The 27,480-nt window shown below is 41.3% G+C and overlaps 2 protein-coding genes across 8 annotated transcripts in view; one reads left to right on the forward strand and one right to left on the reverse strand.

Annotated features, from left to right (window-relative positions):
- Window positions 1–27,480, forward strand: part of Med12l (mediator complex subunit 12L) — a 314,509-nt gene that overhangs the window by 65,080 nt on the left and 221,949 nt on the right. For 5 of the 7 annotated variants that reach the window (XM_060378349.1, XM_060378355.1, XM_060378351.1 and 2 more), the window contains 5 exons: window positions 6,510–6,641; window positions 9,368–9,494; window positions 14,712–14,926; window positions 15,992–16,096; window positions 16,851–17,027. In XM_060378349.1, the coding sequence (XP_060234332.1) occupies window positions 6,510–6,641; window positions 9,368–9,494; window positions 14,712–14,926; window positions 15,992–16,096; window positions 16,851–17,027 (756 nt within the window). The remainder of the gene's footprint in view (window positions 1–6,509; window positions 6,642–9,367; window positions 9,495–14,711; window positions 14,927–15,991; window positions 16,097–16,850; window positions 17,028–27,480) is intronic. The other 2 variants (XM_060378353.1, XM_060378354.1) reach the window with 1 other exon arrangement.
- Gpr171 (G protein-coupled receptor 171) lies at window positions 21,845–27,152 on the reverse strand. The gene is made up of 2 exons (XM_021653816.2): window positions 27,046–27,152; window positions 21,845–23,281 (listed from the first exon to the last, which is right to left on the reverse strand). The coding sequence occupies exon 2, from the start codon at window positions 23,230–23,232 to the stop codon at window positions 22,273–22,275; it is 960 nt and encodes a 319-aa protein (XP_021509491.1). The 5' UTR covers window positions 23,233–23,281; window positions 27,046–27,152; the 3' UTR covers window positions 21,845–22,272.

Below are 27,480 nucleotides of genomic sequence, written 5' to 3' on the forward strand. Positions count from 1 at the left end.
GTGAGTCTTGGATGGTGTAGCAGTTGGAAGGGAACGCAAGCGTTGGCTGGTTTAACAGTAATTATATCAAATATTGGTTACATTCTGGAAGGAGATACGAGAGGCTTTGTGGTTAACACGCGGGTTTTTAAAAGTAAGATAAAAGCAGTATTGTTACCCTTTAGTTCACACTTATATCTTTTAATCTGGGAGGATATCCGAAAGGACAGCCCCTTCTGTAAGATTAAATGTTTAAATATTAACATTTAAATACTTAAAATGTTAAGCATTCAGCATTGACATTTTAAAAATATTCCTTTAGTATTCGATGTGCATTTATATTAAGGTACTTACTCATAAGGTTGCAAGTGACAATTTTACTTCTCCATTTACTTTTTTTTTTTTGAATTTTATTTTATTCTTATCAGTTACACTTTATTAACTCTGTATCCCAGCTGTGTCCCGCTCCCTCATTCCCTCCCAGTCCCTCCCTCCCTCCCTCATCTCCACCGTGCCCCTTTCCAAGTCCACTGATGGGGGGGACCTCCTCCCCATTCATCTGATCCTGTTTTATCAGGTATCTTCAGGACTGGCTACATAGCCCTCCTCTGTGGCCTAACAGGACTGCTCCTCCCTTGGGGGTGGGGAGGCCAAAGAGCCAGTCATTGAGATCCTGTTAGAAATAGTCCTTGTTCCCCTCACTTTGGGAAACCAATTAGTTACTGAGCTACCACAGGCTACATCTGAGCAGAGGTTCTAGGTTATATCCATACATGGTCCTTGGTTGAATGTCAGTCTCAGAAAAGACCCTGTGCCCAGATATATTTGGTCCTTGTGGAGCTCCTATCCTTTCCCCATCAGAATAACTCCCCTTCTTTCTTATGATTCCCTGTACTCTGCCAAAGCTTTGGTCATGAGTCTTTGCTTTGAAAACACTGCTAGTTAGAGTCTTTCAGATGCACTCAGTAGACTCCTGTCATACGTTCAGTGCACATCCCATCTGTCTTTCTAAACGAGGATTGATCATCTTACCCCATGTCCGCTCTCTTGATTATCTTTTTTAGGTGTATAGATTTCATTATGTTTATCATATCTTATAGGTTTATATAAGTGAGTATATACCGTGTTTGTCTTTCTCCTCCATTTACTTTTTATCAGGGTTTCTTGTCCCCTGTTCTTCCTTACAGTATCTTTCTACCTTCTCCACTTCTTTATCCCTTTATTTTTTCTCTTCCTTCCTTCCTTCCCCTCCTTTTCCTCTCCCTTTTTTTCCCTTCTTATTTTGGGGTAAAGTCTCACTCTGTGGCTCAGGCAGACTTTATCAGTGCTAGGGTTGTAGATGTGTGGCATTATGGCTGGCTCAGGGGCTACTGTTTTCCTGACCATTGAATCACTAGTTATTTCTGGAATTCACATTAAAATGTTGAATGATAGCTATGTAGCTTAGAGCAAGTTATTTACAGTTGTGTGTTTAGAGATCTTAAATAATTTATACAACACTTGAACATGAATACTTTGAGATTTAAAAAAACTGGTAGTAAATACATTCTAAAAATTGCTATTGTTGCCAGTAATAAAATAGTCTATGTTTTATTGGCAGAACCAATATGATGTAGCTAGCTGTTCTCTAGCAAGATAAAGCATATTTGGGTGTCTGATTAGGACTCAGAAACCCATCTCCTGTCTTTAAAATGGACTTCCTTTTTTTTTTTTATTTTTTATTTTGTAATTCGTCTAGGTTTGATGTAGCATGTGAGATGGTAGATAAAGTTACCAGCGTCTAGTCACTATGGTTTGAGGTTTGCTCATACTGGAGTGTTCCTCCCCATACCAGTTGGGGAGACTTCAGTCCCTCCAAGTCTCTGCTGTTTGGAAATGGCTTAGGTGGAAATTCAATTCTCTCCTTCCTTGTGGGAGATGGGGAGAACATCTGTCCAGATTTGAGGGCAGCATCAGCTTCAGTATTCAGTGAAAGCCCATTAGACATTCTAGCACCCAAGTGAAGACATTTGATACTAGGTTCTGCCTGTGGTGAGCTGACCAGGCCTGGCTGGCCAGGCGCGGGGCATGATTTCACTAATAGTTCATGGAACATGGCAGTCTTTTTACTCTTTCTCTTGACCCCTGTCATCTGCTGCTGCTGTGTCAGCTTGAGTGCTGCTGCAAAGGAGGTAGGAAATTAACCTCGAAACCCTTTTATATTTCACTCCAGTTCTGTGTTTTGTTTCGTTTTTTCTTCACTCTGTGTAGTATAAAATAAAGAAATTCTAGCATTCATTTCAGAGTTCAGAGTCTGATGACGGTCTGGTGAGTGGTGTAGACTGGTGTGGGATGCCCTGTGCGAACTGGGCAGCATCTCCTCGAGGCTGTTTACAGACTGGTTGTGATCTGGGTCAGGATCTATATATAAGCCTTTCCAGGTCATGCAGCAGGTCTGGGCTCTGCCTGCTTGAATGCAGCTTGCTTCCCAGCTGCTGGTGCACGCTTCTGTGGCATTTACTGTTTGAAATTGGTCAGGATTTCCTCCCAGGTGATAGCGCTGGAGTGTCAGCAGCCTCATGTGGGGAGTCGCAGTGAGCTGTGGGGCCCTCAGCTTCCAAGTACTGAGTCAGTCTCCAAGCAGCTGGCTGGGGATGGGCCCTCAGCTTTGCAGGGCTCTTGGACCACTTCCTTCTTCTTGGCCTCTCCTTTTGATAATGGCTGGTGTCAGAGCAGAGACAGCTGCATCTTTGGGTGCTTCTGGGACACGGATAAACAGGAAGATACAAAGGTGGCAGGAAGAGCTACTTTCATTTCTCTTTCTGGGATCCCGGGAAATAGACTTTGTACAGAGTAGTGAAAGTGCTAGACCAGCTGCACCAGAAAGAGAACTTCAGGACAACAGCATTGTGGGTGTTTCCTCTGTCTCTGAAGGAGAGGAGTGCATAGATTAATGACATGTGTATCTGCTTTACAGTTGGTATACAATCAGACAGGAAAGTGTTTGAAAGCGGAGGCAGGGGCATGGCTGAAAGGAAACCATGTGCTATATAAAAGGCATCATATTCATGCAAATACTTCATCTCTTTTCATTTTTCTTGCTTAATATAAAGAAAACAAATAAATCATTTTCTAAAAGTGTAAGTCAAGACACTTAAGTGCTATATCCATTAAGAATGCCAATCAGTTTTTCACTGCTGTGTTGGACTACTTAGCCATGGAAAATTTTATTTTGGCTCATTATTTTAGAGGTTTCATCCCATGGTTACTTGCCTTCATTGTTTCTGGGTCAGCGGTGAGGCTGAATTGTCATGGAGGGGAGTGTGTGGTACACTGATGGAGGTTGGGGAGAGAGGGGGAAAGAGAGAGAGAGACGAGGGAACATTAATGGTATAGGCTTATGGAACCTCCAAGCCCACCTCTGACAAGCCACACCCCTAGTTTTTCCCAAACAGCTCTACCAGACACATGAGCACATGGGGGCATTCTCCACAGCTACATTGAGTGTTTAGTCATAGATAATTCCCAAGAGATGGGTGGCCTTAAAAGCTGCTGTTTGCTGAGAAGAGAATGCAGCTTTGTGAGTTCCTGTGATTTTCCTGCCGGGGTTCATTTGGTAGACATCTCTCACCTGGAAATGTTACCGAACACAAGCAGGGTACCTTATGTACTATAGCATGTCTCCTTTCGGTGTAAAATCCTCCATAGACTGGAGGACAGAAGCTAAAGAAGATTAAACTGTCAGGCCTGAGGCTTCTAGCAGTAAAGTACTTGGATTTTGTAACAAGAATGTGTCCTTTTTTTTGTTAGTTTGTTTTTATGCTGTAGAATACAAATATGTGTTGTTTTATGATCTTGAAGATTCAGGGAAAATGCCTAAAAATTGTGAATATAATGGAACTTACTAATTGGGTTAAAATGTTCCTATCAGTTTTTTTGTTTGTTTGTTTGGTTGGTTTTTTACTAGTGCAACTGTTTAGGTTCTTTAATTTTCTGAATCCAAACTTGTGCTTCAGGAATTGACTCTAACTCCCCCTGCTTTTGTGTTAGTCAGAAAAAAAAAATCTTAACACGTCATCTTTAAAAAATGCCATGCTCAAAATTTATTTCACTTAAATTATTTTCCTTGTTTATTTTTAAAATTTGTAAAAGATTTATTTCATTTAATGACTATTTTGAAAGCAAGTATGTCTATGCATCACACGAATGCAGCTGGTTCCCACAGAGGTCAGGACAGGGCGTCAGATCCCTTGCAATTGTAGTTATGGATGGTTGAGAACTATCATGTAGATGCTGAAAATTAAATCCAGCTCCTCCACAAGAACAAGTATTCTTGACACCAAACCATCTCACTATCCCATCTCTTGCCTTAAATTAAGAGACCCAGAACATCTGGGCAGTGGTGGTGCATGGCTTAATCGCAGTACTTGGGAGGCAGAGGCAGGTGGATCTCTGTGAGTTTAAGGGCAGCCAGGTCTCCTGGGTGAGTTCCAGGACAACCAAGGGTACACAGAGAAACCCTGTCTCAGAAATCCAGAGAGAGAGAAAGAAAGAGAAAGAGGGAGAGACCCAGATACCCAGAGCTCCCTTTAAAGTATCTGCAAGATTGTATCAACATGTATATAGAGGACGAAATTCAAGAAACAATGGATAAAAGTCTAAAAGCAAATCTTTTTTAATTTAAAATTTTTGCTTTCATACAGTATATTTTGATCTTGTTTTTCTCCTTCTAACTCTAATCTGTTCTCCTTTTACCTCTCTATCCACCCAACTTCAGGTATGCCTATACCTGCTCTGTCTTTCAGAACAAACAAATAAACAAGTAAAAAACCAAGACCCTAAGAAATGAAAATCAAAGCAAGCAAAAAAGACAATAAGACAAAACAAGAAATCTAAAACCAAACAAACCAACCAAAACAAAACAAAAGACCACCTCCAAAAAATTCTTCAAAACATGCACTTTGTTTTGTGTTAGCCAGCTGCTCTTGGGCATGGGACTTTTCCTGGAGTGTGGCTGCCTGACAATGCTAAAGTAGCCTGGAACCTGAGGTTAGATAGGTCACAAGCCTAGAGGCAAACCTACTACATTATTCTCCTAAATGAACACAGCAATAAAATAACTCCCAACTACATTATTCTCCTAAATGAACACAACAATAAAATAACTCCCAATAACATCACTGTACTGCGCCTTGCTTAGCCCAAATCAGAGAAGCTGCTTCTTGCAGTGGATGGGTGTTAACACAGAGACCCACAACTGGACAATGTACAGAGAGTGAGAGACTTTGGAGCATGCAGTCCTAAAAGGAATGTCATCATCAAAGCCCTCATCTTAAGTCTCAGGGATCTTTGTGGAAGAGGACACAGAAAGACTCTAAGAGGCAGAGGTGGTGGGTGACTTCAGAGAAACAGTGTCTTCCCAGTACACGGGGATACACATAGGAACTCACAGAGATGGTGACAGCATGCACAGGAACCGCACATTCAAGCCAGACAAAATTCCCAGCACCGAAAAGGGAAATGGACACAGTCTCAACCCTAACTGAGAAGCCATTTGCAAGAGATACCTGCTGGGGAGGAAAAACAGGTCTCTTTCAAATGGAGTGTCAGAGCAAAATGATTTTTTTAGGGTTTGAATTGTTTGCTAGTATTGATGCTACTCATCCATTTTTATTCTGGAGTCCTTGTGTCTGAGGTCCCACAAGCCTGGATTTAGGTTTGTGATTTGCTTCCTGGGATCGTGCTCATAACTGTAGCACAACCTTGCCCGAGCTCATGAATTCTAAAGTATTAAGAAAGTCCAACATTGTATTTAAGTCCTAAAACTGTGGTCATCTACCTTTTGTAGCATAATGTTTATGCTCCAGAGAAATAGTATAGTCTTGTAGCCAGTATGCTGAAGCTTGGCATGGATTCTGTAAAGCAAAGGCAGGACATAAAAACCCAGTCCTTCTTCTGTCATCCCTCAACCCCACCAGCTGTGATATGTCCCTTGGCTCCCTGAAGTCCTCCCATCCTTAGTCACTAGCCTATTCCCGGAATGATAATGCATTTGGCTAGGGCCCGCTGCTGACCAGGTTTGCTTTCAGTTGTTGGTTCTTCAGACGCTTGACTTCCCCTCTTCATGGTTGTTGTTCATGGTGTAATGAGTCATGCAAACATCATTAATATTCCAGCCTTCTCTCTTGTTTGGTTCTTCAACTTCTCACTGGTCATTCAGTAACACAGCCTGATAGAACTACATGGCAAATGAATCATAGTCAACACTCTGACAGCTTAATAGTGAAGTTGAATATACGGACTTTGTAATAGCTGTTCTTGGAGTTCAGTGGCCATATTCTTTAATAATCTCTGGTTTGCTTGGAATTATTTCACATTCAGATGAATTTTGAGTGTTTTCTTTCTTTATAACTGACGTTTTCCTTTCCTACTGAAATTAAAACGATTTGAAAGCCCTCTGCTAGTAAAACTTGAGAACCAAGTTCTAAGGATTAGGCAGTCCTTTGCTTGTGTTAACATGACATGGTTGGTACATTTCTCTTGGTCACTAGGTTGCCCCCAATGATGAAGCTGTGGTGACATTGTTGTGTGAATGGGCTGTGAGCTGCAAACGTTCTGGCAAGCACAGAGCCATGGCCGTGGCAAAACTCTTGGAGAAAAGACAAGCAGAGATTGAGGCAGAGGTAGGTCTGTTTTTCTTCTTATGCATGGTGTAGTTCATATACTGCTGTGAGGAGGGAGCTCTTCCCTCTTATCTTGTATTAGCTTTCTTCATCTCGAGAAAGTGGTGGGAGGAAGGGATATGCCATCTTCTCAAGACTCGTAGTAGGATCTAAGTAGACAGGGACAATAATTCCTGTTCCCAGAATAATTAACAACTGAATCTTTTATAAGTAAATGTATGGGAGGGTGGGGTTGGGAGGGAGAGAGGGAGAGGGACACAGCAGGGATACAAAGTTAACAAACTGTAACTAATATTAAAAAAAATAAAAATTATAAAAAAAAGTAAATTTAACATCTGATAAGAACAAAGAAACCCAGTTTTGTGAGACTAGGATTCATGAAACAGCAATAAACATACATAAACCTGTATACAATGTGACTATCTTTTCTGACATTTTGAAGCCACACTGTGTATAGCAGACTTGGAAACATTTTCTAGAGACAATTAGGATTATGAGATCATAGATACTAATTAGAGTTATTTTTTGAGATTACAATTTAGTTCTAGATAGAGTCTTTAAGGCCTCAGACATATAAAATGAAAACCATAGCCAACATTGGTCAACATTACTGGGAGCTTGCTTTCTTTTCTGTTTTGGTTTTTCAAGACAGGGCTTCTCTTTGTAGCCTGACTGTCCTGGAACTTACTCTGTAGACCAGGCTGGCCTCAACCTCAGGGTTCTCCTCTCTTCTGCCTCCCTAACATGCTGGAATTAAAGGCGTGTGCTGCCACACCATCTTAAAGTAAGCTTTCTTAATGTAAATATTAGCAGAGTGGCCACAGGGAATGTGTGTGGTCTGCGGAGGCCCTTGGCCTTTATGTTTTTCTGCTTGCCCTTTGTTCTCTTCCTTCCTCTACACAGAACCCAGAGTGGGCTTTTAGAAGTGTAAATGAACATAGCTCCCCTTTCCTATGATAGACGGAGCTTGCTAACAGCCACAGAGCTTCCCTTTGCTTGCCCTACCTGCCTTTCCTATGACATCTGGTACCTGTTGTCCTCTGGGGTACAGTTCTAGCCCTAATCTTAGTTATTCTGTCCCCGCACCCACATACAACTTAACTTTTAATTTTTGAGAATTGGCGCTTGCTGTTCTTTATGGGTGGCCAATTCTGCTCCTGAACACTTTTATACCCAGTGTCTCTCCACAGAGCACTCCTATGTCATTAGCTGTCACTTTCCGTGGAGCATCCTTAGGCAACACGTCATTGCCTCAGTGATAGAAAGTCGTCTATCACCATGTGATCCGAATCTGCTCCAGGCAGCTCTTAGACACATCATTCAGTTTTCCTCATTGCAGCACAAGCGGATGTAGATGACGTGCTTATTGGTTAGTATCTGCCTTTCCCTGTCCGAGTGTGAGCTTGACAGCAGTGACCTTGCCCATCTTGCTTGGGGTTCTGGGTCTCCTGAGTAGTGGCTTGAATAGATGAACATCCACCTGGCTCTCTGTAAGGCTGCAGTAACTTCCTGTTGCATTATGGGAAAAGAACTGGGAAGAACACTTCCACAGATATATTCTCTAGCATTGGCAAAGCTTTGTTCCTTACAAAACAAAAGATCACATTGTTGACATTGGAACGTGAAGGTACCGTGAACAAACAACCACTGGGCAGTGTAAACGAGAAGAGCCTTTCACTGCCCTTCTCCACACTTTAGAAACAGCCTGTCCTGTGGGAACTGTAGTGACTGACTAGACCTCACCAACTAAAGATGCTTTTCTCACTTATTTGTGGCTCTTTCTAGGTTGTTTCTTTTGTTTTACACCAGTTTCCTCCTCTCTCTGTATTTTATAATGCATGCATGTGTGTGCACATGTGTAGCATTTTGGAGAGATTTGCACAGAGCTTACTCAGCAATTTCAAAGCTGAAATAAACCTATATCTAAATGTGTATTTCTTAAAGAGGGCTAAGATAATTATTTTTTATTAATGTTGGAGTTACTAACATTTGACCTTTGCGAATAGTAGATAAGATTGACTAGTATTTTAATATTCTTAATCAATTAAATAATAAAGGATCAAAGAAATATCCTTTCTAGGAAAGGTCAAAGAAATATCAAAAAGAATAGAAAGGATTCTGGTTACTAAAGACTGGTTTTTCTGCAGTCTTAGTAAAAAATAACTTTTCTAGATGTGTTTCATGAGACACAGAGGCCCTGGGAAACGCTGTTAGTGAAGTGTGATAAATAATTAAGAGAGTGTTTTTGGAAGAATCGTTTGCTTTTTCAGCTGACGTCACCTAACATTCTTAAATGTATCTTCCTGATAGACTCACACAACACAAAGTAATCAGATTCCTAACCATGTGCCAGATGGTCCAAGGAAACACGAGTAGACGTGAACTCAAAAGAGTTGCCAGCATTTTGCGCAGGAGTAAGGAATATTATGTTCTCCTGTCTGATGTGTTCATTTGGGTACTAACACCGTGCAGAACTGACTGTGCAGAAGTTACCGTGTATACAGATCATGTTCTTTGGAACGTTCCCGGAGATCACCTGAAGTGTGGGGTTGTTTGCTCTATTAGAAGTTACATTCGCTGTGATGTGTGGTCCTCAGACAGTGCTGAGGTCTCAGGTACATTCGCCTAAGAGTTGAAATGTCTGTAAGAGCTGGCAAATCATCACCTTTTGGAACTGCATTGGTGCTTTGCTCACTCACTGTTCTTGTTTGTTTTTTAACCCCTAGAGATGTGGTGAATCTGAAGTCCTAGATGAGAAAGAGTCAATTTCTTCAGCATCTCTTGCTGGATCTAGTTTGCCTGTTTTCCAGAACGTTTTGCTAAGATTTTTAGATACACAGGCCCCATCACTGTGTAAGTAAAAAACTTGGTTTGTTTTTGCATGAGGGGTATCCTGTTTCCCCTTACCTCCCCTCTTCCCCAACCCCATTCTCCCCATCAGCTAAGACTTCTCTTCTTTGCATCTTATCTAAAGTTTCTGGCACTGAATATTGCTGGTTTTATTAAGCGAATGTAATATATTTATTTCACTGGGTATGCTTATTTATTTTAAAATCAGTGAAGGGTTCAAAAACCTTCAGAATGTAAAAATTGAGTATGTCAGTACCCTCATATTTGGTGCACTAGTTTCTGTTTCTCTGAGTCTCTTACCCAAACAGAGGAATGTGTGTCATGTGATGTCTAGCTGTATACAGAAATGGGAGTATTGTGCTTTTAGAGCTGCCTTCTAACCTTCTGATCTCTAACTCTTACACTTATGGAAAGAGGATAATAAAACATCAATACTTTATAGCCTTGATGCCTACAAGGATCTGATAATGGGTGTGGAGATGGCTTCACCATTCTTCTTGGGATGTTTCCATCACCTTAAACTAATGTTCTCTTACTTTGTTGTTGGGAAGGTGAGAGTTTGTGGAATTAACAACCACCTATTAGGAGTACTAGGGGTTGACACTTTTGAAACATTATTGTGTGAGCAGTATTAGCTTGCTAACCATTGCTCTGATGTAGTCAAATAAGAAAATATAACAGAACATCTTGGAGAAGATATACCACAAAAGTGGCAGAGGGAGAAGTGATAGGCAGAGGAGGGCAGGGCGAAGTTTGTGGAAAAGAGGTAAAATAGCAAAGTACACATCATTGTGACTGTCTTGAGGAAAGGTCTTGTTTTGTCTGAGTGGAGCCTGACACTTTGGATCTTTGGGACAAAGCAAGGCTTTCCTTTAGTTACCTGGAAGCCTTATGATAAGCCTTGGGCAGTGGTTCTCAGTCTTCTTAATGCTTTGACTCTTTAATACAATTCCTTACGTTGTGGTGACCCCCAACCATAAATCGTTGCTGCTTCATAACTGTAATTTTGCTACTGTTAAGAACCATAATGTAAATATCTGATATGCAACTCCAAAGGGGTCGAGACCCACAGGTTGAGAACCACTGGCCCTGGGGTAATCAAGTGTTGGAGCCATCTAGCTGGTTTGAATGTAGGAAAACAGAAGGGTGAGAGGGCAGAGGATAATCCCCTGATAGCAGAAAGCCAGGCACAGGAGTTGATGGCTGCAAAGTATTTTGGGTCCGTGGGATATGCACATTTGTTCCAAATTGATGCCTCACTCATTTCAGTTGTCTTTGGGGGAGAAAGGTCTTCTATGCTTTGTTTCTCCTGGGTCACATTTTTTCTGTCTGAGGGACCCTACCAGTTTCCCTGAGAAGAGGCTGCTTATCACTGAAAAAGAGAGGAGATATTCTAAACTTACCTCAAAGGTACAGATATAAAGCTTTAGAATATTGCTACAATCCTGAAAATCATAACGTGAGCTCCATAACAGATGGGTTATGAATTTAAGGAGAATAAAAAGGAGCTCACTACTGGCTGGTCATCCTGCACCCCTGCTTAGGCAAAGGGCAAAGCTTGCTGGCGGTCAGCTCGTTCTCTTTTTATTCAGTCCAAGCTCTTAGCCAAATGGAACGCTAGTACCCCACGTTTAGTTTCTTCCCAATTCATCACAGTCTGGAAACTCCCTCACATACATGCACAAAACAGTTTTTCCCATGACAATTCTAAGTCTCATCTAGTTTATAGTCAAGACAAGTCATGGCAGGATTTCCACCCCCCACCCGCACCTGCCCCCTTAGCATTTAAATCATTCTGTCATAAACTCTTACTTGAAACAGTGCACATATATATCCCGAAGATGCAGACCTCTCAGTGTACTTAAAGGTAGTCATAAATGCGTTAGGAATAAAAGAGAAGACATCTAACCATGCCTTAGCTTGCATTATTGGCATCCATGGTCATGTATTTTCCAGGAACCGCTATCATTAAACTTGAAATTGTGTTTAGCGTACAGGGTACACAAATTTCAATTGTACTTGTGCAGTGAAAGCCTATTAGGGCTGTCTGCCATTAAGAGCACTTACTGTTCTGCAGAGGATCCAGGCTCAGTGCCCAGCACTCGTTTCCAGGGCTGGCAGTCCAACTCCAGGGCACCTTACACCCTCTTCTCCTCCGCGAGGGCACCTGCATACAACAACCTTGGGGTACAAGTACACACCCCCCGAAAAGAAAGATAACCTGCTGATCAGTGCTTTGCAAATGTTAGTGCCTCAGTAAATGTCTGAATAAAACTTGAAAAATAAAACTTACTAATTTTTTTTTCTTGACATTTTTATGCAGGTATAGGATGAATTCTGGTTACACTCTTTGTCTAAGATAGGGTTTCTATTGTTGTAATGAAGCACCATGACCAAAAAGCAAGTCGGGGAGGAAAGGGCTTGTTTGGCTTACATTTAGTATTGCTGTTTATCACCAGATCTTGAATTCAGAACAGCAACTCAAGCAGGGCAGGAACTTAGAGGCAGGAGCTGATACAGAGGTCTTGGAAGGGTGCTGCTTACTGGCTTGCTTCCCTTGGCTTGCTGAGACTGCTTTCATATGGAACTTAGGACACAATGGGCTAGGTCCTCCCCCATTGGTCACTAATTAAGAAAACGATTTACAACTGATCTTATAGAGGCATTTTTCTCAGTTGAGGTTCCCTTCTCTCTGCTGACTCTGGCTTGTGTCAAGTTGACATAAAACCAGCCAATACTACTGACCGCATGTGAACTTGACACAAATACAGCGCTAGTAAGCCACACCTTTCTTTTCCCCAAGATCCCATGTTAAAAACATAAATACCTTGAAAAGTTCCAGTCTTTGCTAATTCAAACACATTACAATTTCAGCCCCTTTAAAATAACCAATCTCTTTTAAAATTTAAAGTCTCTCAACTGTCGACTCTAGCAAAATAGAAAAATAAAATCAAATACTTTTACTTCAAGAGGGAAAAATCAGGGCCCAGTCACAATCAGATCAATTCCAAATGTTCTGTGTTCCACACTTGATATTCTGGGGTCCTTGAAAGAGCTTGGGTCACTTCTCCCGCTCTGTCCTCTGCAGCACACACAGCTTGTCTTCTGGGTTTAGGCTGGCTCCGCTCCACTTCTGCTGCTGTTCTTGGTGGTCATCCCATGATACTGGCATTTCACAAATGCTGGGGTCCCTTGCTGAAACTGGTTTGTACCTTCACCAATAGCCTCTCATAGACTCTCCTCATGGTGCCAAGCCTCAACTTTTCTGCATGACCCTTCAGTCCTGGGCCTTCAACTGCACCTTCTCCAATGGCCTCTTCTGGCCTCTCACAGTGCCAAACCTTGGCTGCTCTCCATGACCCCTTCATGCCTTCAAAATCTGTATCATCTAGGAGACTCTTAAACATCACCAAGCCTGGCTGACAGCACAAGGTATAATCTTGGCTGTCTTTGGAACACAGCTTCTCTCTACTCCCAGGAAAGTCTTTCCAGAAGATTTCACCTCAGTGATGCTAGTCTCTTCTTAATCACCACTAGTTTCTCAGCTCCAGCTGACTGGGCATCAGTTGTCCCAGTAAAGCAAAGGTTTTATTTCAGTGGTGTTGGTCTTGTTAATCGTAGCTGACTCCTTAGCCCCAGCTGACCACAATGACAGAATCTTTTTTTTCTTATTTATTCATTCATTCATCTATCTATCTATCTATCTATCTATCTATCTATCTATCTATCTATCTATCTATTATTAGTTACATTTTATTAACTCTGTATCCCAGCTGTATCCCGCTCCCTCATTCTCTCCCAACCCCACACTCCCTCCCTTATCTCCTCCCTGCCCCTTTCCAAGTCCACTTATTGGGGAAGACCTCCTCTCCTTTCATCTGACCCTGTTTTATCAGGTATTTTCAGGACTGGCTGCAAAGTCCTCCTCTGTGGCCTAGCAGGACTACTCCTCCCTTGGGGGGGGGGGAAGGTCAAAGAGCCTGCCATTGAGTTCCTGTTAGAAATAGTCCCTGTTCCCCTTACTATGGGAAACCAATTGGTTACTGAGCTACCACAGGCTACATCCGAGCAGAGGTTCTAAGTTATATCCATACATGGTCCTTGGTAGAATGTCAGTCTCAGAAAAGACCCCTGTGCCCAGATACATTTGGTCCTTGTGGGGCTCCTATCCTTTTTACGTCATACTGACTCCCCTTCTTTCATATGATTCCCTGCTGAAGTTTTGTTTATGAGTCTAAGTATCTGCTTTGATACTCTGCTAGGTAGAGTCTTTCAGGGGTCCTCTGCGGTAGACTTCTGTCCTGTTACTTGTTTTCTCCTATGTCCAATGCACCTCCCATTTGTCTTTCTAAGTGAGGATTGATCATCTTACCCCGGGTCCTCTTTCTTGTTTATCTTCTTTAGGTGTATAGATTTCATTATGTTTATCATATCTTATAGGACTGTATGAATGAGTATATACCACGTATGTTAATTTAAAATAGCAAATAGTCCTGATAGAGTCTTTAAATTTCTCTCTGAAACTTCACAGACCAGGCCTCCATCCTTTGCACTGTTCTCAATATTGTTATCTTCCAATCTCTCAAAGAACACCCCACTGAGCTCTTAATACCCAGTTCCTCCAGAAGCCCAAAGTTCTAAAGTCCTTTCACAGTCCTGCCCAAAACATGGTGGGGTCTGTGTACCAACTTATTTCTATTTAGGGTTCCTATTGCTGTAACAAAGCATCATGACCAAAAGGCAAGCTGTGGAGGAAAGGATTTATTCAGCTTACACTTCCGTATTGCTGTTCATCACCACAGGAAGTCAGGACAGGAACTCAAGAAAGGCAGAGACCAGAGCTGATACAGAGGGGTGCTGCTTACTGGCTTGAACTCAGGATGACCAGCCTAGGGAGGGTACCACCTACAATAGAATACGCCCTGTAATTAAGAAAATATATTACAGCAGGATCTTATAGAGACATTTTCTCAGTTGAGGCTCCTTCCTCTCTGATGATTCCAGCTTGTGTCTAGTTGACACAGAAACCAGCCAGTACACTCATCTAAGGCCTTTCCTATCTCTTCCCAGCCCCTGTCATCTTTTGTACTTTTCAAAAAGAAACATTGATTATGGGAGTATAAAAGGCAGTGAAAATGCTCTTAAGCCTTGAGATTTTTTTTTCCCCTTTTACTTTCTGCCTGGTCAATGAATTTCTGATTGAATGTCTTTCTCACCCAGCGGACCCAGACAGTGAGTGTGAAAAGGTGGAATTTGTGAACCTGGTGTTGCTCTTCTGTGAGTTCATCCGCCACGATGTCTTCTCCCACGACGCATATATGTGCACCCTCATCTCTCGAGGAGACTTGTCAGTTACCACCTCCACTGGGCTGCGGTCGCCAGCAGGAGAGAATGCAGAGGAGCACTATTCAAAGGACCATGATATGAAGATGGAGGTACACCCCCTGGGGGGGGCGGGGGTGCCCATACCACATCGCAGAGTAAACGAGTCAGTCAGTTCCAGATAGGCAACTGGACTCTACGTTCTCTCTACATGCTCTATCTCCTTTTCACTCACAAAGGACATTTGAAATGCGTGTCTTCTAGAATTTTTTTGTGTGTATAGTTAATGAAAAGTTATGACTGACCATGATTCTTTTCATGAGACTAAAGTGATAGTGTTTTTAGTTTTAGACGTGTGTAGCCTGAAATTTTCTTTTATTTTTGTGCCTCACAAGTGAACTTGTTTTTTGTTTAGATTCTTATCTAAGCTAACTTTTTTTTTTTAAGTGAACTTGTTTTAACACCAAACTCCTTTGACTTTCTTTCTAAGGAGCAACTCCATGTACGACTCTGCTACTCACAAAGGGAAAGTTCCTGTTCTTAGTAACACACATTTTTTGCAAAATGTAATCTCTGTTTCTAAAACAGGGTTGGATTTTGCTTTGCAGCAATTTATGCGGTGGCTACAACAGTGATTTTCTGTCAGGCGCTGACATTTTAGACATTGTTCCAGATATTTAAGATTTCAAGATGAAATAAAAATTAGTTGGCAGTGCGAAGTAGTTGAAAATGATGAGGCTCTGATAGCACTCAAAATGCAATTTTATTTTATTTTGGTTATTTAATATGAGATTACCAGATACTCTTGTAGTGTGTTTAAAGTTGTGGTCATGTTTGTTTTTTTTAAAACATCTCATTTTTTGTTTTTATTCTTAGATCTTTAAGTCTCCTTTTTTTTTTTTGGTATTGGAAATAGCCCAACAAAACAAACTGTGGCCAGTTTGTTTTAAATTACGAATTTCTGTGCTCTCCCTTTAAAACATCCTAAGACTTTTCTTTTCTCAGGGGGAAAGAATGTGACTCTGCAAAGCAGTTCACATCTTCAAGTCTCCTTTAGCTTCCTTAAGAGAAGTAGACAGTGGGAGTGATGGGCTGTTAAATTCGTCTGTCATGTTTCAACTTCTAGTCCTTAAACTACAACATTTACAACATGGCTTTCTTTCTCTGGCAACTACCAGGAACACAGTATTATGGCGCACATGGGCCTTGGCCCAGGAACCACTAACATTTTTGACGAAGTAGACAAGAGTGACTTTAAAAGTGACTTTGGTTCTGAGTTTCCAGTAGGTTCAACCTTTGATTCTCCTTGTTAACCCACCAGTTCCCACCCCAGCTTGTCTCCATGTCTTTATTTCCTGCCTCATGCATTGGAATGACTCACATGTGCTGTAAATGCCATCCACCCTCGGCCACAGTGACTCCTGTTCCTCATCAAGTTATCCTCACTGTGGGGTTGCATTGCCTTTGTAAAGTGTGACCCTCCTGCTCTAGCTGACTGGCTGTGATGCTTCTGTTTTGGGATCATCCTTTCTAAGGAGTGTGGGAATGCAGTTTCCTTATGACAATCTGTGTATTGAGTTTCTGAAGAATAGCCTTATGGATAATTTATTTTCCTCCTCTCTCTCAATATAAAGTAGTACAATGTGTTTTTCATGAATCTTGCTATTTATCAAAGTATTGCTTGGTTTTACATTTTAAAATATTTGTCTATGGCTTAATCTTATTAAGTATGTGGTTTTGGAGGAAATGTAACCCTTTGAGGATAACGTTTTAGAGTTTTCTCACATAGACAGTCCCCTGGTTGGTTTGGGCCACTCCCTTTCCCCCATGTGGTTTTGTATTTTTCTGTTTTCTCAGAGTGGGGTGTGTATGTGATACTGACATAGTATTAATTTTGTGGCCATTAATAACATTCCTCCATATCCTTTTTTTAGCTGTTTTGTGAGCCATCTGTGTTTGAAGTTCTGGTATATGGCACTATGGCTTGATTTTGCGCTCTTCATTTATGATGTCCAATATTTGTTTTACATGACATAGATCTTTTCTCCCATGCCTGGAGAGTCCTGTGAGAATGTCAACCCTTCCCTGGGCAGAAGAATGTCAGTCAATGGCGAGAAACTGGTAAAGAGAGAAAAGACAAGAGAATTAATTTTTCCATCCAACTATGACCTCCTCCGTCACTTGCAATATGCAACCCACTTTCCTATACCTCTGGTAAGTCAAGGTTCCATCAGCGTGTTCCATGCTGATCTTATTATAAGGACCGTAGTGGTTGGCTGTCAGATAATCTGCCTGCCTCTCTGCTTACACATGATGACGTCCGGTGAAAGTCGCCTTTGCTGCCCTGACGGCTGCAATCTGGATCACATAGCCAGCTCCAACGTTATGGTGTGATATTAGTGACTAACTGAGTTAGCAGAATTCCCTATGTTAATATCCTTTCATCAAAAGGATTTGAGTCACTGCAAGTGATGTCTAAATGTTTTTTTCTACTTCAGTGTGAAAGTCATTTGCTGATTAGTTCTTACCTGTACTGTTTTGACTGTTGGTACCTTTGACATTTTACAGATGAGTAAAAATTTGGGGGCACAGGAAGAATAAGTAAGAGAGGGATGGTTGCTTACGAATGACAAGTTCTTCTGCCAGTGACAGGTGGGTGAGAACCCAAGGGTCCACTAAGCTTCTGGCATTCCTGTGTCCCTTCCATCCTCAAAGTAAATATTGGAGAGAAAGACCACTGTCACTGACAAGTTGCTCTGATGACAGAGGTTGTGGCTGAGATGGACTTGGCTTTGGACCCGGTGGGTTTAAAGTTTGGATAGCTCATGAAGAGAGCTTGACAGGGAACTTAGTGCTGCTGTCTTAAGTAATGAAGTGTTTATCCCAAAGAAAAACCATAGTATTTTAGATGTTAGTGATGAACATTTTTCTAAAAGCTGAGGCATTTTTGATTCCTGGTAAACTGTTTCCTGCATGATATTTTTTGACACCTTTAGAAGTTTGATCAGTAAGCTGAGTATTTTGTTAAAGCTAAATACAGTTGCAATTTTAGAATAGCCTCCAAAATGACTCAAATTCACTAAGTCCATTTTTCTGTGTCTTACGACCATGAAAAATTATTTTTGTTTGTGTCCTTGTACCATGTCAAAACTTTATAAAATTCTTTCTTGTTCGTCTCAGAATATGATCAGTACTTTTCTATGGTTGTCTGTATCATTGATTTTAAATACAAGCAGAGTACTCTGGCGGTGTACTTGTGGTATCAGAGATATTGGCCCTATGTATTACAGCTGTTTCTGACACATTTATGGCTGAACTATCATGGCTTATGTTGTTTTAAAATATTAAGTGTAAAATAACCGAACTTTAAAGCCCAGAGTTTATGCACTACTGCTTCTGCCACATTAGCAGCTTCTCAGTTGTAAAACACAGGTCGTGCCATAGTCCCGTGAGGTACTTTTAACACTAGGGTAAATGGGTCCAGGAACTCCGTACAACAAAACAAAAAAAAACAAAAGAACTGAAGCAAAGGGGAGGGAGAGCAAGTCCAGTGAAGTGCCGGAAGCAGGAGAGAGTTCCATGTGCTCGCCTGTGTAAGCAGGGTTTGCAGGTCTGTGTTTGCGGCTACTTTTTGTGTGTTTTGTGACCCTGTCTGCCTCCTTAGAGGGAAGTGCTTGAGGATGCCCCTTGGTAATAGTTGTTAAGCAGGATCGAATTTTTATTTTTATTAATTTTTGTGTGTGCTTATGCTGGCATGTAAGATATGTATTTGCGGTGTATGTGTCTGTGTGTCTGTGCAGGTATATTCAGGGGCCAGAGGAGTGTGTCCTGCTCCACCATTTTTGTCTTAACCTTCGACTCGGGTCTCTTACTGAAGCTAGAACTGGTCTGGTGGCCAGTAAGCTCCAGTGATCTTATTTCTACCTCCTACAGTGCTGGGGATTCAGTACTGAGTGGCAATTGCTGGCTTTTTATATGGATTCTGGGATCTAACTTAGGCCCTCATGATTCTTCTTACCCCCTAAGGCACCTTTGGATCCAGTTTTTAGTGACCTTTTGTTCTAGTTTGCTTTCTGTTGCTGTGATAGACATCATCACCTGCAGCAACTAGGGGAAGAAAGGGTTTGTTTCATCTTACAGATGATAGTCCATGATGAAGGAAGAAGTCAGGCAGGTATTTGAGTCAGGAACATCGCACAGGCGATGGAGGATTTACTGGCTTGCCTCTTCTGCTTTCATATGCCATCCAGGACCAGTTGCCCTGGGGTGGCACTGTCCATAGTGGGTTTGCCTCTTCTACAGTAGTCACTCATCAGGAAAAGGTCCATAGACTCGCCTACAGGCCAATCTGATGGGAACATTTTTCTCAATTTTCTCCTCATCTAAAATGAATCCAGCATGTGTCAGGTGGCCCCAAAAACTTGAACAAGCACAGCTTTCCACTACTGACTTACTTGAGGCCCCCTTTTATAATGGGCATAATTGATAATAAATCAAATGGAGAACGGTAACCTCATAAATGTTGACCTTGTATTGAGAGTCTTTTTCTCTTCTTATTAGGAAGACTCTGACTGCCTGTTGCGCATGAGAAAAGAATATAAGAATATGGCTAAAGATGTTTCTATCTTTTGCTAACTTCTATGTTGCCTTTGAAACTAAAAACTAAGGAGAGAAGATGAAGGGGTATTGAGCAGATACTCCATATATATGCCATGCACACTGTTTCATGGCTGTTTTGATCTAATCACCAGGAAAAAAATGTTTAGGCCACCAACAAGCGCGGGTTTTATTGTGTTTGTGTTGTACCAGCCTGTAAACCCGTAGGGATTTATATAGTTTCAGACATGTCATACTGATTGGCGTTCCTATTACTTACTTTTTCTAGAAGCTACTGTAATAGGTTTCTTTTTAAAAGAAATAGACAGTTGGTCCTTTCTTCCTTCCTTGCTTCAGTCTAAGAGCATATTTGTGAATTTACACACAGGGCTTTGAATCTTACTCTTCAAGTACAAAAATAACATTTCAATCGAACATATTCTTGGCATCCAGGAGCACATTTATATTCCCTTCCTCCCTCCCTCTTTCTTTCCCTCTCTTCTCACCCTCTTTCCTCCCCTCCTCCTTTTCTCCCTCCCACTCTCTCATGTGTGTGTATGTGTGTGTGTGTGTAACAGTCTAGGTATAAAATCTATACTGGCTTGGGATCCTTCTGTCTCAGCTTCCAAGTGTGGTGCTATAGGCATGTGCTCCCGGTCCAGGGTCACTGTCTCTCTTCACCATAGCTATTGCAATGTCGTGCTTTTTTTCTTTAAGATTTATTTATTTAATATGCGTATATATGTATGTGTATCTGCATGTATATATGTGTACCATCTGCATGCCTGGTGCCGGAGGAGGTAAGAGGGTTTGGGATCCCACTTGGATCCCTTCAGCAAGTGGACGTACATGCAGTTGTGAGCCTCCTGATGTGGGGTGATTGGGCCTGAACCTGGGTCCTCCGCAAGAGTATCAGGTACTCTTAACTGGCGAGCTGTCTCTCTGGCCCATTTCTAGCTGTTGTATGTGGATATTAATAATGCTGAAAATACATACAGAAGAGCTGGTTTTGGCAGCATATTTCTATAATCCTAGAACTTGGGAGGTGGAGGGAGGAAGATCAGGAGTTTAAGCTTATTTTTGGATACATAGTATGCTCAAGGCTATAAAGAGGTATAAGAGAGCATGCCTCCAAAAACAAACAAAAGGGAGAGAGAGAAAGAGAGAGAGAACTAAACCAAAACAGAAACTCCAGAATCTCATGTGTGCCTTTCAGTACTTTTCCAGTTTTCTTGTCTTTTATTTAATGCCATTTTTCAAAACGTGTGTGTGCACTGGCAGCTGACAGGATCTGGTGAGTGTATGGGGAGGGAGTGTGGCTTGACTTTGTACTGTAGATTCATTCTAGTTGGCCTTGTCTCTTAATTTGAGAAGTACCCATGGACCAACATAGCCTGTGTTCCTAGCATGTCCTCGTGGTACGAGTTCATGTGTTTATTTTAAGGCTCTTTGGCTAGAATTATTTTTAAAATACCTTTGATGCAGATTTTTGCTTCCAAAACAGTTTCAGTAGTTAATATAATTTAACAGCTCTCTTATGTTGTTAAAAAAAAAAACTGTGTTTTTTCAACCCACTTTTAAAATTAGTTAGGGATAAGGTCTCATTTTATAGACCAGAATGGCCTCCAGTTCACTTGTTGCCCATGCTAGCCTCAAACTCGCAATGACGCTTCTGCCTCAGCCTCCAGGGTACTGGAATTAACCAGTGTGACCCACTGTTCCTGTCACCCTAAACTTTTTATAACTAAAGTTGTTACTGTTCGCAAAAAATTAGATGTTAAAAAGACATATTCTGTGTTGTAGTTAAAAAAAAAAAGTGTTGGACTATGTATTATTTATTATTAGCCCTATGATTATTATCAAGACAGCATTATTTAACCCACTGTCACAAATAATAAGACACATATACTTGTTAGATTTATATTGCCTTATTTACCTTGGGCAGGGCGGATATTTTTGTTACACTGTTTCAGTATCGTCACCATTCATCTCCTCGCCCCCATCCGATGCCATCCACCTTAATTCTTTTCATCTGGTCTACATCTGGTCTACCTTCAGCACAGAATCCCATGGCATTTGCTTTTATTCTTCATCTGGGCCTTTCCATGCCATTGTTAGAGTCCTTTCTTTTAGCCCAGGTGGTTTCTTCTCCAGGCTAACCCATTGTGGTGTTCTCCTTCCTCCTCTCCTCCTTTCTGAATGTCTCCCATGATTCTCTCCGCCCTCTCCAAGCCCAGGAACCTTAACCATGCCTATTCCGCTCTGCTCCGCCCAACGATAGGCCTTTTAATTAGCCAACCAGGTAGTGTTACACAACACGGATAGGTGTACCCAGATCTTGAGGGCTAGTAACACGCATCAGACCAACCTCCAACAGTTCTGAATAGAATCTTTACTACCTTTCAAACGGATAGGTTAAAAATACAGATTGTGGTTATTTTGATGTTTTTATTTATTTATTTATTATGTGACTGAAGACCTTTAAGGTTGTGTTGATGAAGGGCTTCCTGGCAACTTAGATGCAGATTATTTGACTTTTTTTTTTTTTAAATCAAGAAATCAGTTCAAGGCGTTGAAATAAGTTTCCAGGTCTTTGCCATGGCTCTTCTCTTTTTGATCATTCCAGTTGACCTGGGTTCAACATGCTTTGTTAGTTTTCCTCTGCAGATATTTGCGGTAACGAGTATCAGTAACTATGAGTGTGCAGGACTTCCCACATGAGCCAGTCCATGCTTGCCAGCTGTCAGCCGCTTTTATTACCAAGCGTCTTCTTTTTATCTTAGCATCATCTTTTACCTTTGAAAACTGTGACCAGCTCTACGGCCCAGTTGGGAAGAAGGTCTAACATGCAAAACCCTGTATTTTACACATCAGTTTCACATTTCGATTTTTCTTTCTGACCCTTGATCTTTTTCGGTGAGGCAAAGGTCTCCGTGACCTTCAGTCTGAATGCTTTTGATAGATGATAGTACAGGATTGGATCAAAACACAAATTGGATACAGCCAGGAGCAGTGTGGCCTCTTTGGCTTTGAAGAGTGAGATCCTAGTTGAGCAATCAGATATGACCTCTGTCTGGCTGAGGGTGTATGGGATCCGGACAGCGTGGTAAGGAACAAAGCATATGATGTAACCAGCTGTCACCAAGAGAATGTTGATTAGAGCTGTCTTCACATTCGAATAATTTGCATTGTCTCTGTTTCTATAGAGTTGTCTAATTACAAGGAAGTTGGATATTAGAATGATGGCTGAGAAATTCAGAAATATTGCCACACACACGAAATTGGTTAGCAAGTGCCAATTTCTTCCAAACTTCTTTTTAAATTCCATGCAACCTACATTTGACTTCTCTTGGACATCCTGGATAGGAATCACCATGTTGGGCACCATTATCAGAAGGACCATGAGCCACACCACAGTTGATATCATTTTGGCAAATCCGGGTTCTTGTATCCGGTATACCTTGCAGCTGTGAATTAACTGAAGACAGCGATCAAGGCTGACAAAAGCTAAGAAGATGATAGACAGGTACATATTGATGTAGATGAGGCAGGCTGTCACTTGGCAGTGGAATATCTTTAGCTTCCAAGGTGCCACACCCAGGTCAACAGCAATTTTTACCGGTAATGCCAGAGTGAGCAGGAAATCAGCCATCAGCAAATTGATTAAGTATATGCTCACACACCTGTGATGTGTGGTTTTCTGTGTAAAAGCCCACATTGCAAAACAACTTCCAATAATTCCAATGAGGAAAACTAAATAAAAGAAATACGTAAATGGCTCCAGATCTCTGTAAACTGGACAGAATAATGAACTATTTGTCATCTTGGGTGAGAAGGTAGAGTTCAATAATTTTTTTAAAAACTTCACAGCTCTGTTAAAAAAAAAGTAGGGGCGAGATGTTAGTAACTAAAGTCAGAAAATAGTAGAGGACAATGCAGCCACTTTTGATGTGAACTGACAGACTAAGATCAGAAAGGAGAGGAGAACCTCCCCTATTAGTGGACTTGGGGAGTGGCATGCAAGCAGAGGGAGGAGGGAGGGTGGGATTGGGAGGGGAGGAGGGAGGGAGGAGGGGAGGAGGGAGGGGCTTATGGGGGGGATGCAGAATGAATAAAGTGTAATTGATAAAAAATTAAAAAAAAAAAGAAAATCATGTTTCCAAGGCAAAAAAAAAAAAAAAAGTCACTTATACTCAAAATATCACAGTCTTCCTAGTTTTCAGGAAGAGTTTTACTGGACTCGTGGGAACATCGTAGATTATGAAAGTGCAGGTTCTCCCCTGTCTGATTTCTGTGACTCTGAGGAAGTCCATGTCAAGTTGCTTTTTCAAAAGGATGTTTTTGATCTTGTGGTTTGTGTTGTGTGGCTCTCTGTTACCGGTTGAGGGAGAAATTTCTTTGCAGAGGAGGTAAGTGACCAGAGGTTCTGGGAAGTGGAGAGAGGAAGGTAACTGTGGTTTTGTCTGAAAAGGTTTCAGTGTGGATCCCTGCTTATATTTTATAGATTTTGTAGCTTATGCTTCAATAACCTCGGTTGATGAGAGAAAAGAGATGACAGCAAACTGCAGAAGGGTTTTTACATTGCTATTTTAAAAGTAGGCCCTCTGTGGTGAATCCTGTTAGCACATTTTTAGAAATAAAATTTCCTCTCTTATTTTCAGTGGGAAGAGTTAAAGCGTTAGACTCATTCTGAATTGATGCCTGCTGCCTCTCTTGTCCTGTTCCAGTTTCAAAATGCTATAGAACTGTGAAGACCAACGTTGTCTCCAGCCATATGTGGCCAGTGAACACTTTAAATAGTGAACATATTAAAGATTCTGTTTAGTTGTCATGTCTCATGTTGAGGACCCATGTAATATTTTTTGGTATATTATGCTTGCTATATTTATGAACCTATTTTCTTGCATTTCTTTTTGCTGTTTAAATTTACCTAATAGGAAAACTTGCTGAACATCATGGCCTTAACTATTTCTTTTTTTTATTAAATTTTTATTTTTTAATATTAGTTACAGTTTATTAACTTTGTATCTCAGCTGTATCCCACTCCCTCATTTCATCCCAATCCCGCCATCCCTCCCTCATCTCCTCCCTGCTCCTTTCCAAGTCTACTGATGTGGGAGGTCCTCCTCCCCTTCCATCTGACCCTAGCTTATCAGATCTCATCAGGACTGGCTGCAGTGTCCTCCTCTGTGGCCTAGCAAGGCTGCACCTCCCTCGGGGGTTGGGGGAGGTCAAAGAGCCTGCCATTGAGTTCATGTCAGAAATAGTCCCTGTTCCCCTTACTAGAGAACCCACTTGGATACTGAGCTGCCATGGGCTTCATCTGAGCAGGGGTTCTAGGTTATATCCATCCATAGTCCTTGGTTGGAGAATCAGTCTCAGATAAGACCCCTGTGCCCAGATATATTCGCTCCTTATGGAACTCCTGTCCTCTCCAGGTCTTACTAACTCCCCCTTCTTTTATATGATTCTCTGCACTCTGCCCAAAGTTTGGGCATGAGTCTCAGCATCTGCTTTGATAAACTGCTAGGCAGAGTCTTTCATGGGCCCTCTGCTGTAGGTTCCTGTCCTGTTACTTCTTTTTTCCTACTTCCAATGTCCATCCCATTTGTTTTTCTTTTTCTTTTTTTATTCCATGTTCATAGTGGTTTTATTTGTTTTTTTTAAATACTTTTTATTTTAATTTTTTTAATTACACTTTATTCCCTTTGTATCCTCCCATAAGCCCCTCCCTCCTCCCCTCCTGATCCCACCCTTCCTCTCCCTTCTTCACGAATGCTCCTCCCCAAGGCCACTGATAGGGGAGGTTCTCCTCTCCTTCCTTCTGATATAGTCTATCAGTTCTCATCAGGAGGAGTGGCTGCATTGTATTCTTCTGTGACCCTCGTAAGGCTGCTCCCCCCTCAGGGGGAGGAGATCAAAGAGCAGGCCAATCAGATATGTCAGAGGCAATCCCTCTTCCCATTACTATGTAACCCACTTGGACACTAAACTGCCATGGGCTACGTCTGTGCAGGGGTTCTAGGTTATCTCCATGCATGGGACTTGGTTGGAGTATGAGTGTCTGGGAAGACCCCTGTGTTTCAAATTTTCTGGTTCTGTTGCTCTCCTTGTGGAGTTTCTGTCCTCTCCAGATCTTACTATTTCCCACTTCTTACATAAGATTGCAGACTATCAAAGCAGACACTGAGACTTATGGCCATTTGTTTTTCTAAGTGAGGATTGCTCATCTTACCCCGGGTCCTCTTTCTCCTTAACTATTTCTATGGAAGTATTTTTGAGTAGACTTATACAAGTGTATTTTAGAAGCTTCTAGAACATGGGCCTATGTTTGTTACAGCATCTTCCAAAAAAGGGTCAGTTATATCTGTATTAAAACAAGTAACTTTATTGGATCTGGTGGTACTCTTTTAATAATCCCAGCATTCAGGAGGAACACTAGTTAAGCACATTCCTTTCTAAATGGCATGGCTAGCCTGGTACACATGAGACCTTTTTTTCAATCTAAAGCAAAACAAAAACCCCTTCTACCTTTGACAGTAAAGAACCACCACTTAGGTCTACTCAGGCACCTAATTTAACCCTTCATTGGTTGAGCCATTGAATGGCCCTGCTGTGTTTATCTTGGATGGTACAATGTGTGAGCTTTCTTAAGTGTCACTTAAAGGTTACATGCTCTTCCCTTTTTCCATAGGGTAGTAAGGGCTTTGGGGGTCCACAGGTATTGTCATTCTGTACTAACCTGAATGACAGTTGTAAAGGACTTACTAGTTATGTTTGATGACCACATTTTTGTTTAAAAAAATTATGAATCCTGTTAGGTGGTTGTCATAATCTGAAGCATACCAAAGTGAGTCTAGAACAGCCAAGGCTACCCAGAGAAACCCTGTCTTGAAAAAACAAAAACAAAACAAAAATACCCCCCCAAAAAAAACCCAAACAAACAAACAAAAAATAACAAACAAAACTGTTTCTAGATTGCCATGAAAAATAGTTTCTCAAAACTTTGCATATATTGATTAGGGGCAACATTGTACTATAACCACATCCATGCTCTCTACCATAAGCCTGAGATCTAAGAGCTTGATAAACATTGTGGCAACAGCATCCGTGCAAAAATAGGGGAACTCAGCAGTACTCAGCAAAATCGAGAACAGATTTTAAATGTCTCCTTCGTTCTTTCTTATAGATTGCTCATTCCTTAGGGGGTAAATCTAAACTAAACTAAACTAAAAATTAGAAGATTTTTTCATGGGAATCTTGGTGGACATGCTTTGACGTTTGCTAACATAGGACTGGCAGAGGAAAGTCTGGGTAGGACCTCCTGGGGAGGGGCAGCATGGCCTCCCTCATCGATCCAGTTAGGAAGCAGAATAGCTCACATTATTCTTGTCTGGGTCATTAGTCTAATTTGAATTGTAGTTATTTATTTATTTTTTTAAAAGACAGATGAGATCAAAAGAAAGTAGGAAATGCTGTAAGAAGTCCACAGCTCAGGTCTAATTTCAGTTTAATTGTTGTCCTACCACCCAGTAGTAGCCTTGTGACTTTGACTCTCTCTACTTCAATACTGAAAAGCATGGCTTTGGTTTCTATGGGGGGGAATGGAATTAGCTAATGATTGAGAAGGACGTACCTGGCTGTGTCTTCTCTGGCCTGAGCAGGCCTGGGTCCAAGTCTTCAGACAATCATGAGCCGTTTAGTTAGCCACAGTGGTAGCAGTCCCATCTTGCAGGGTTGCCTGCTGAACTAAAACTTTCCTTTCCTTTCTGTGTGGTTTAAAAATGTTAGAGGCTGACGTAGATGAAACTGTGGTTTGCAAATGGTTCAAACTATGTGAAAGTCTTCTGAGGAAGTTTTTGTAAGAAAACAATTTTATCTAAAGTAACTAAATTTAATCAGTTATTGTTTCAGAGAAAATAATTTTCATTTATCCATTATAATACCATTCCTCTTTTACCGTTGAAAATAAAAGTACCTTGGACTGTTCTGTTCCATAATAGTTTAAAAAGTATCAATGTTAAAGTCCTGAAAATGGTGCTGAGTTCCTGAATTAAGATAGTATGGCACT

Source organism: Meriones unguiculatus, chromosome 2 (genome assembly GCF_030254825.1).
Source record: "Meriones unguiculatus strain TT.TT164.6M chromosome 2, Bangor_MerUng_6.1, whole genome shotgun sequence".
Lineage (NCBI taxonomy): Eukaryota > Metazoa > Chordata > Mammalia > Rodentia > Muridae > Meriones > Meriones unguiculatus.

What these genes read in the sequence shown, in the direction of transcription:
- Gpr171 (XM_021653816.2), bottom strand. Translation starts at nt 23,232, where the DNA reads ATGACAAATAGTTCATTATTCTGTCCAGTTTACAGAGATCTGGAGCCA.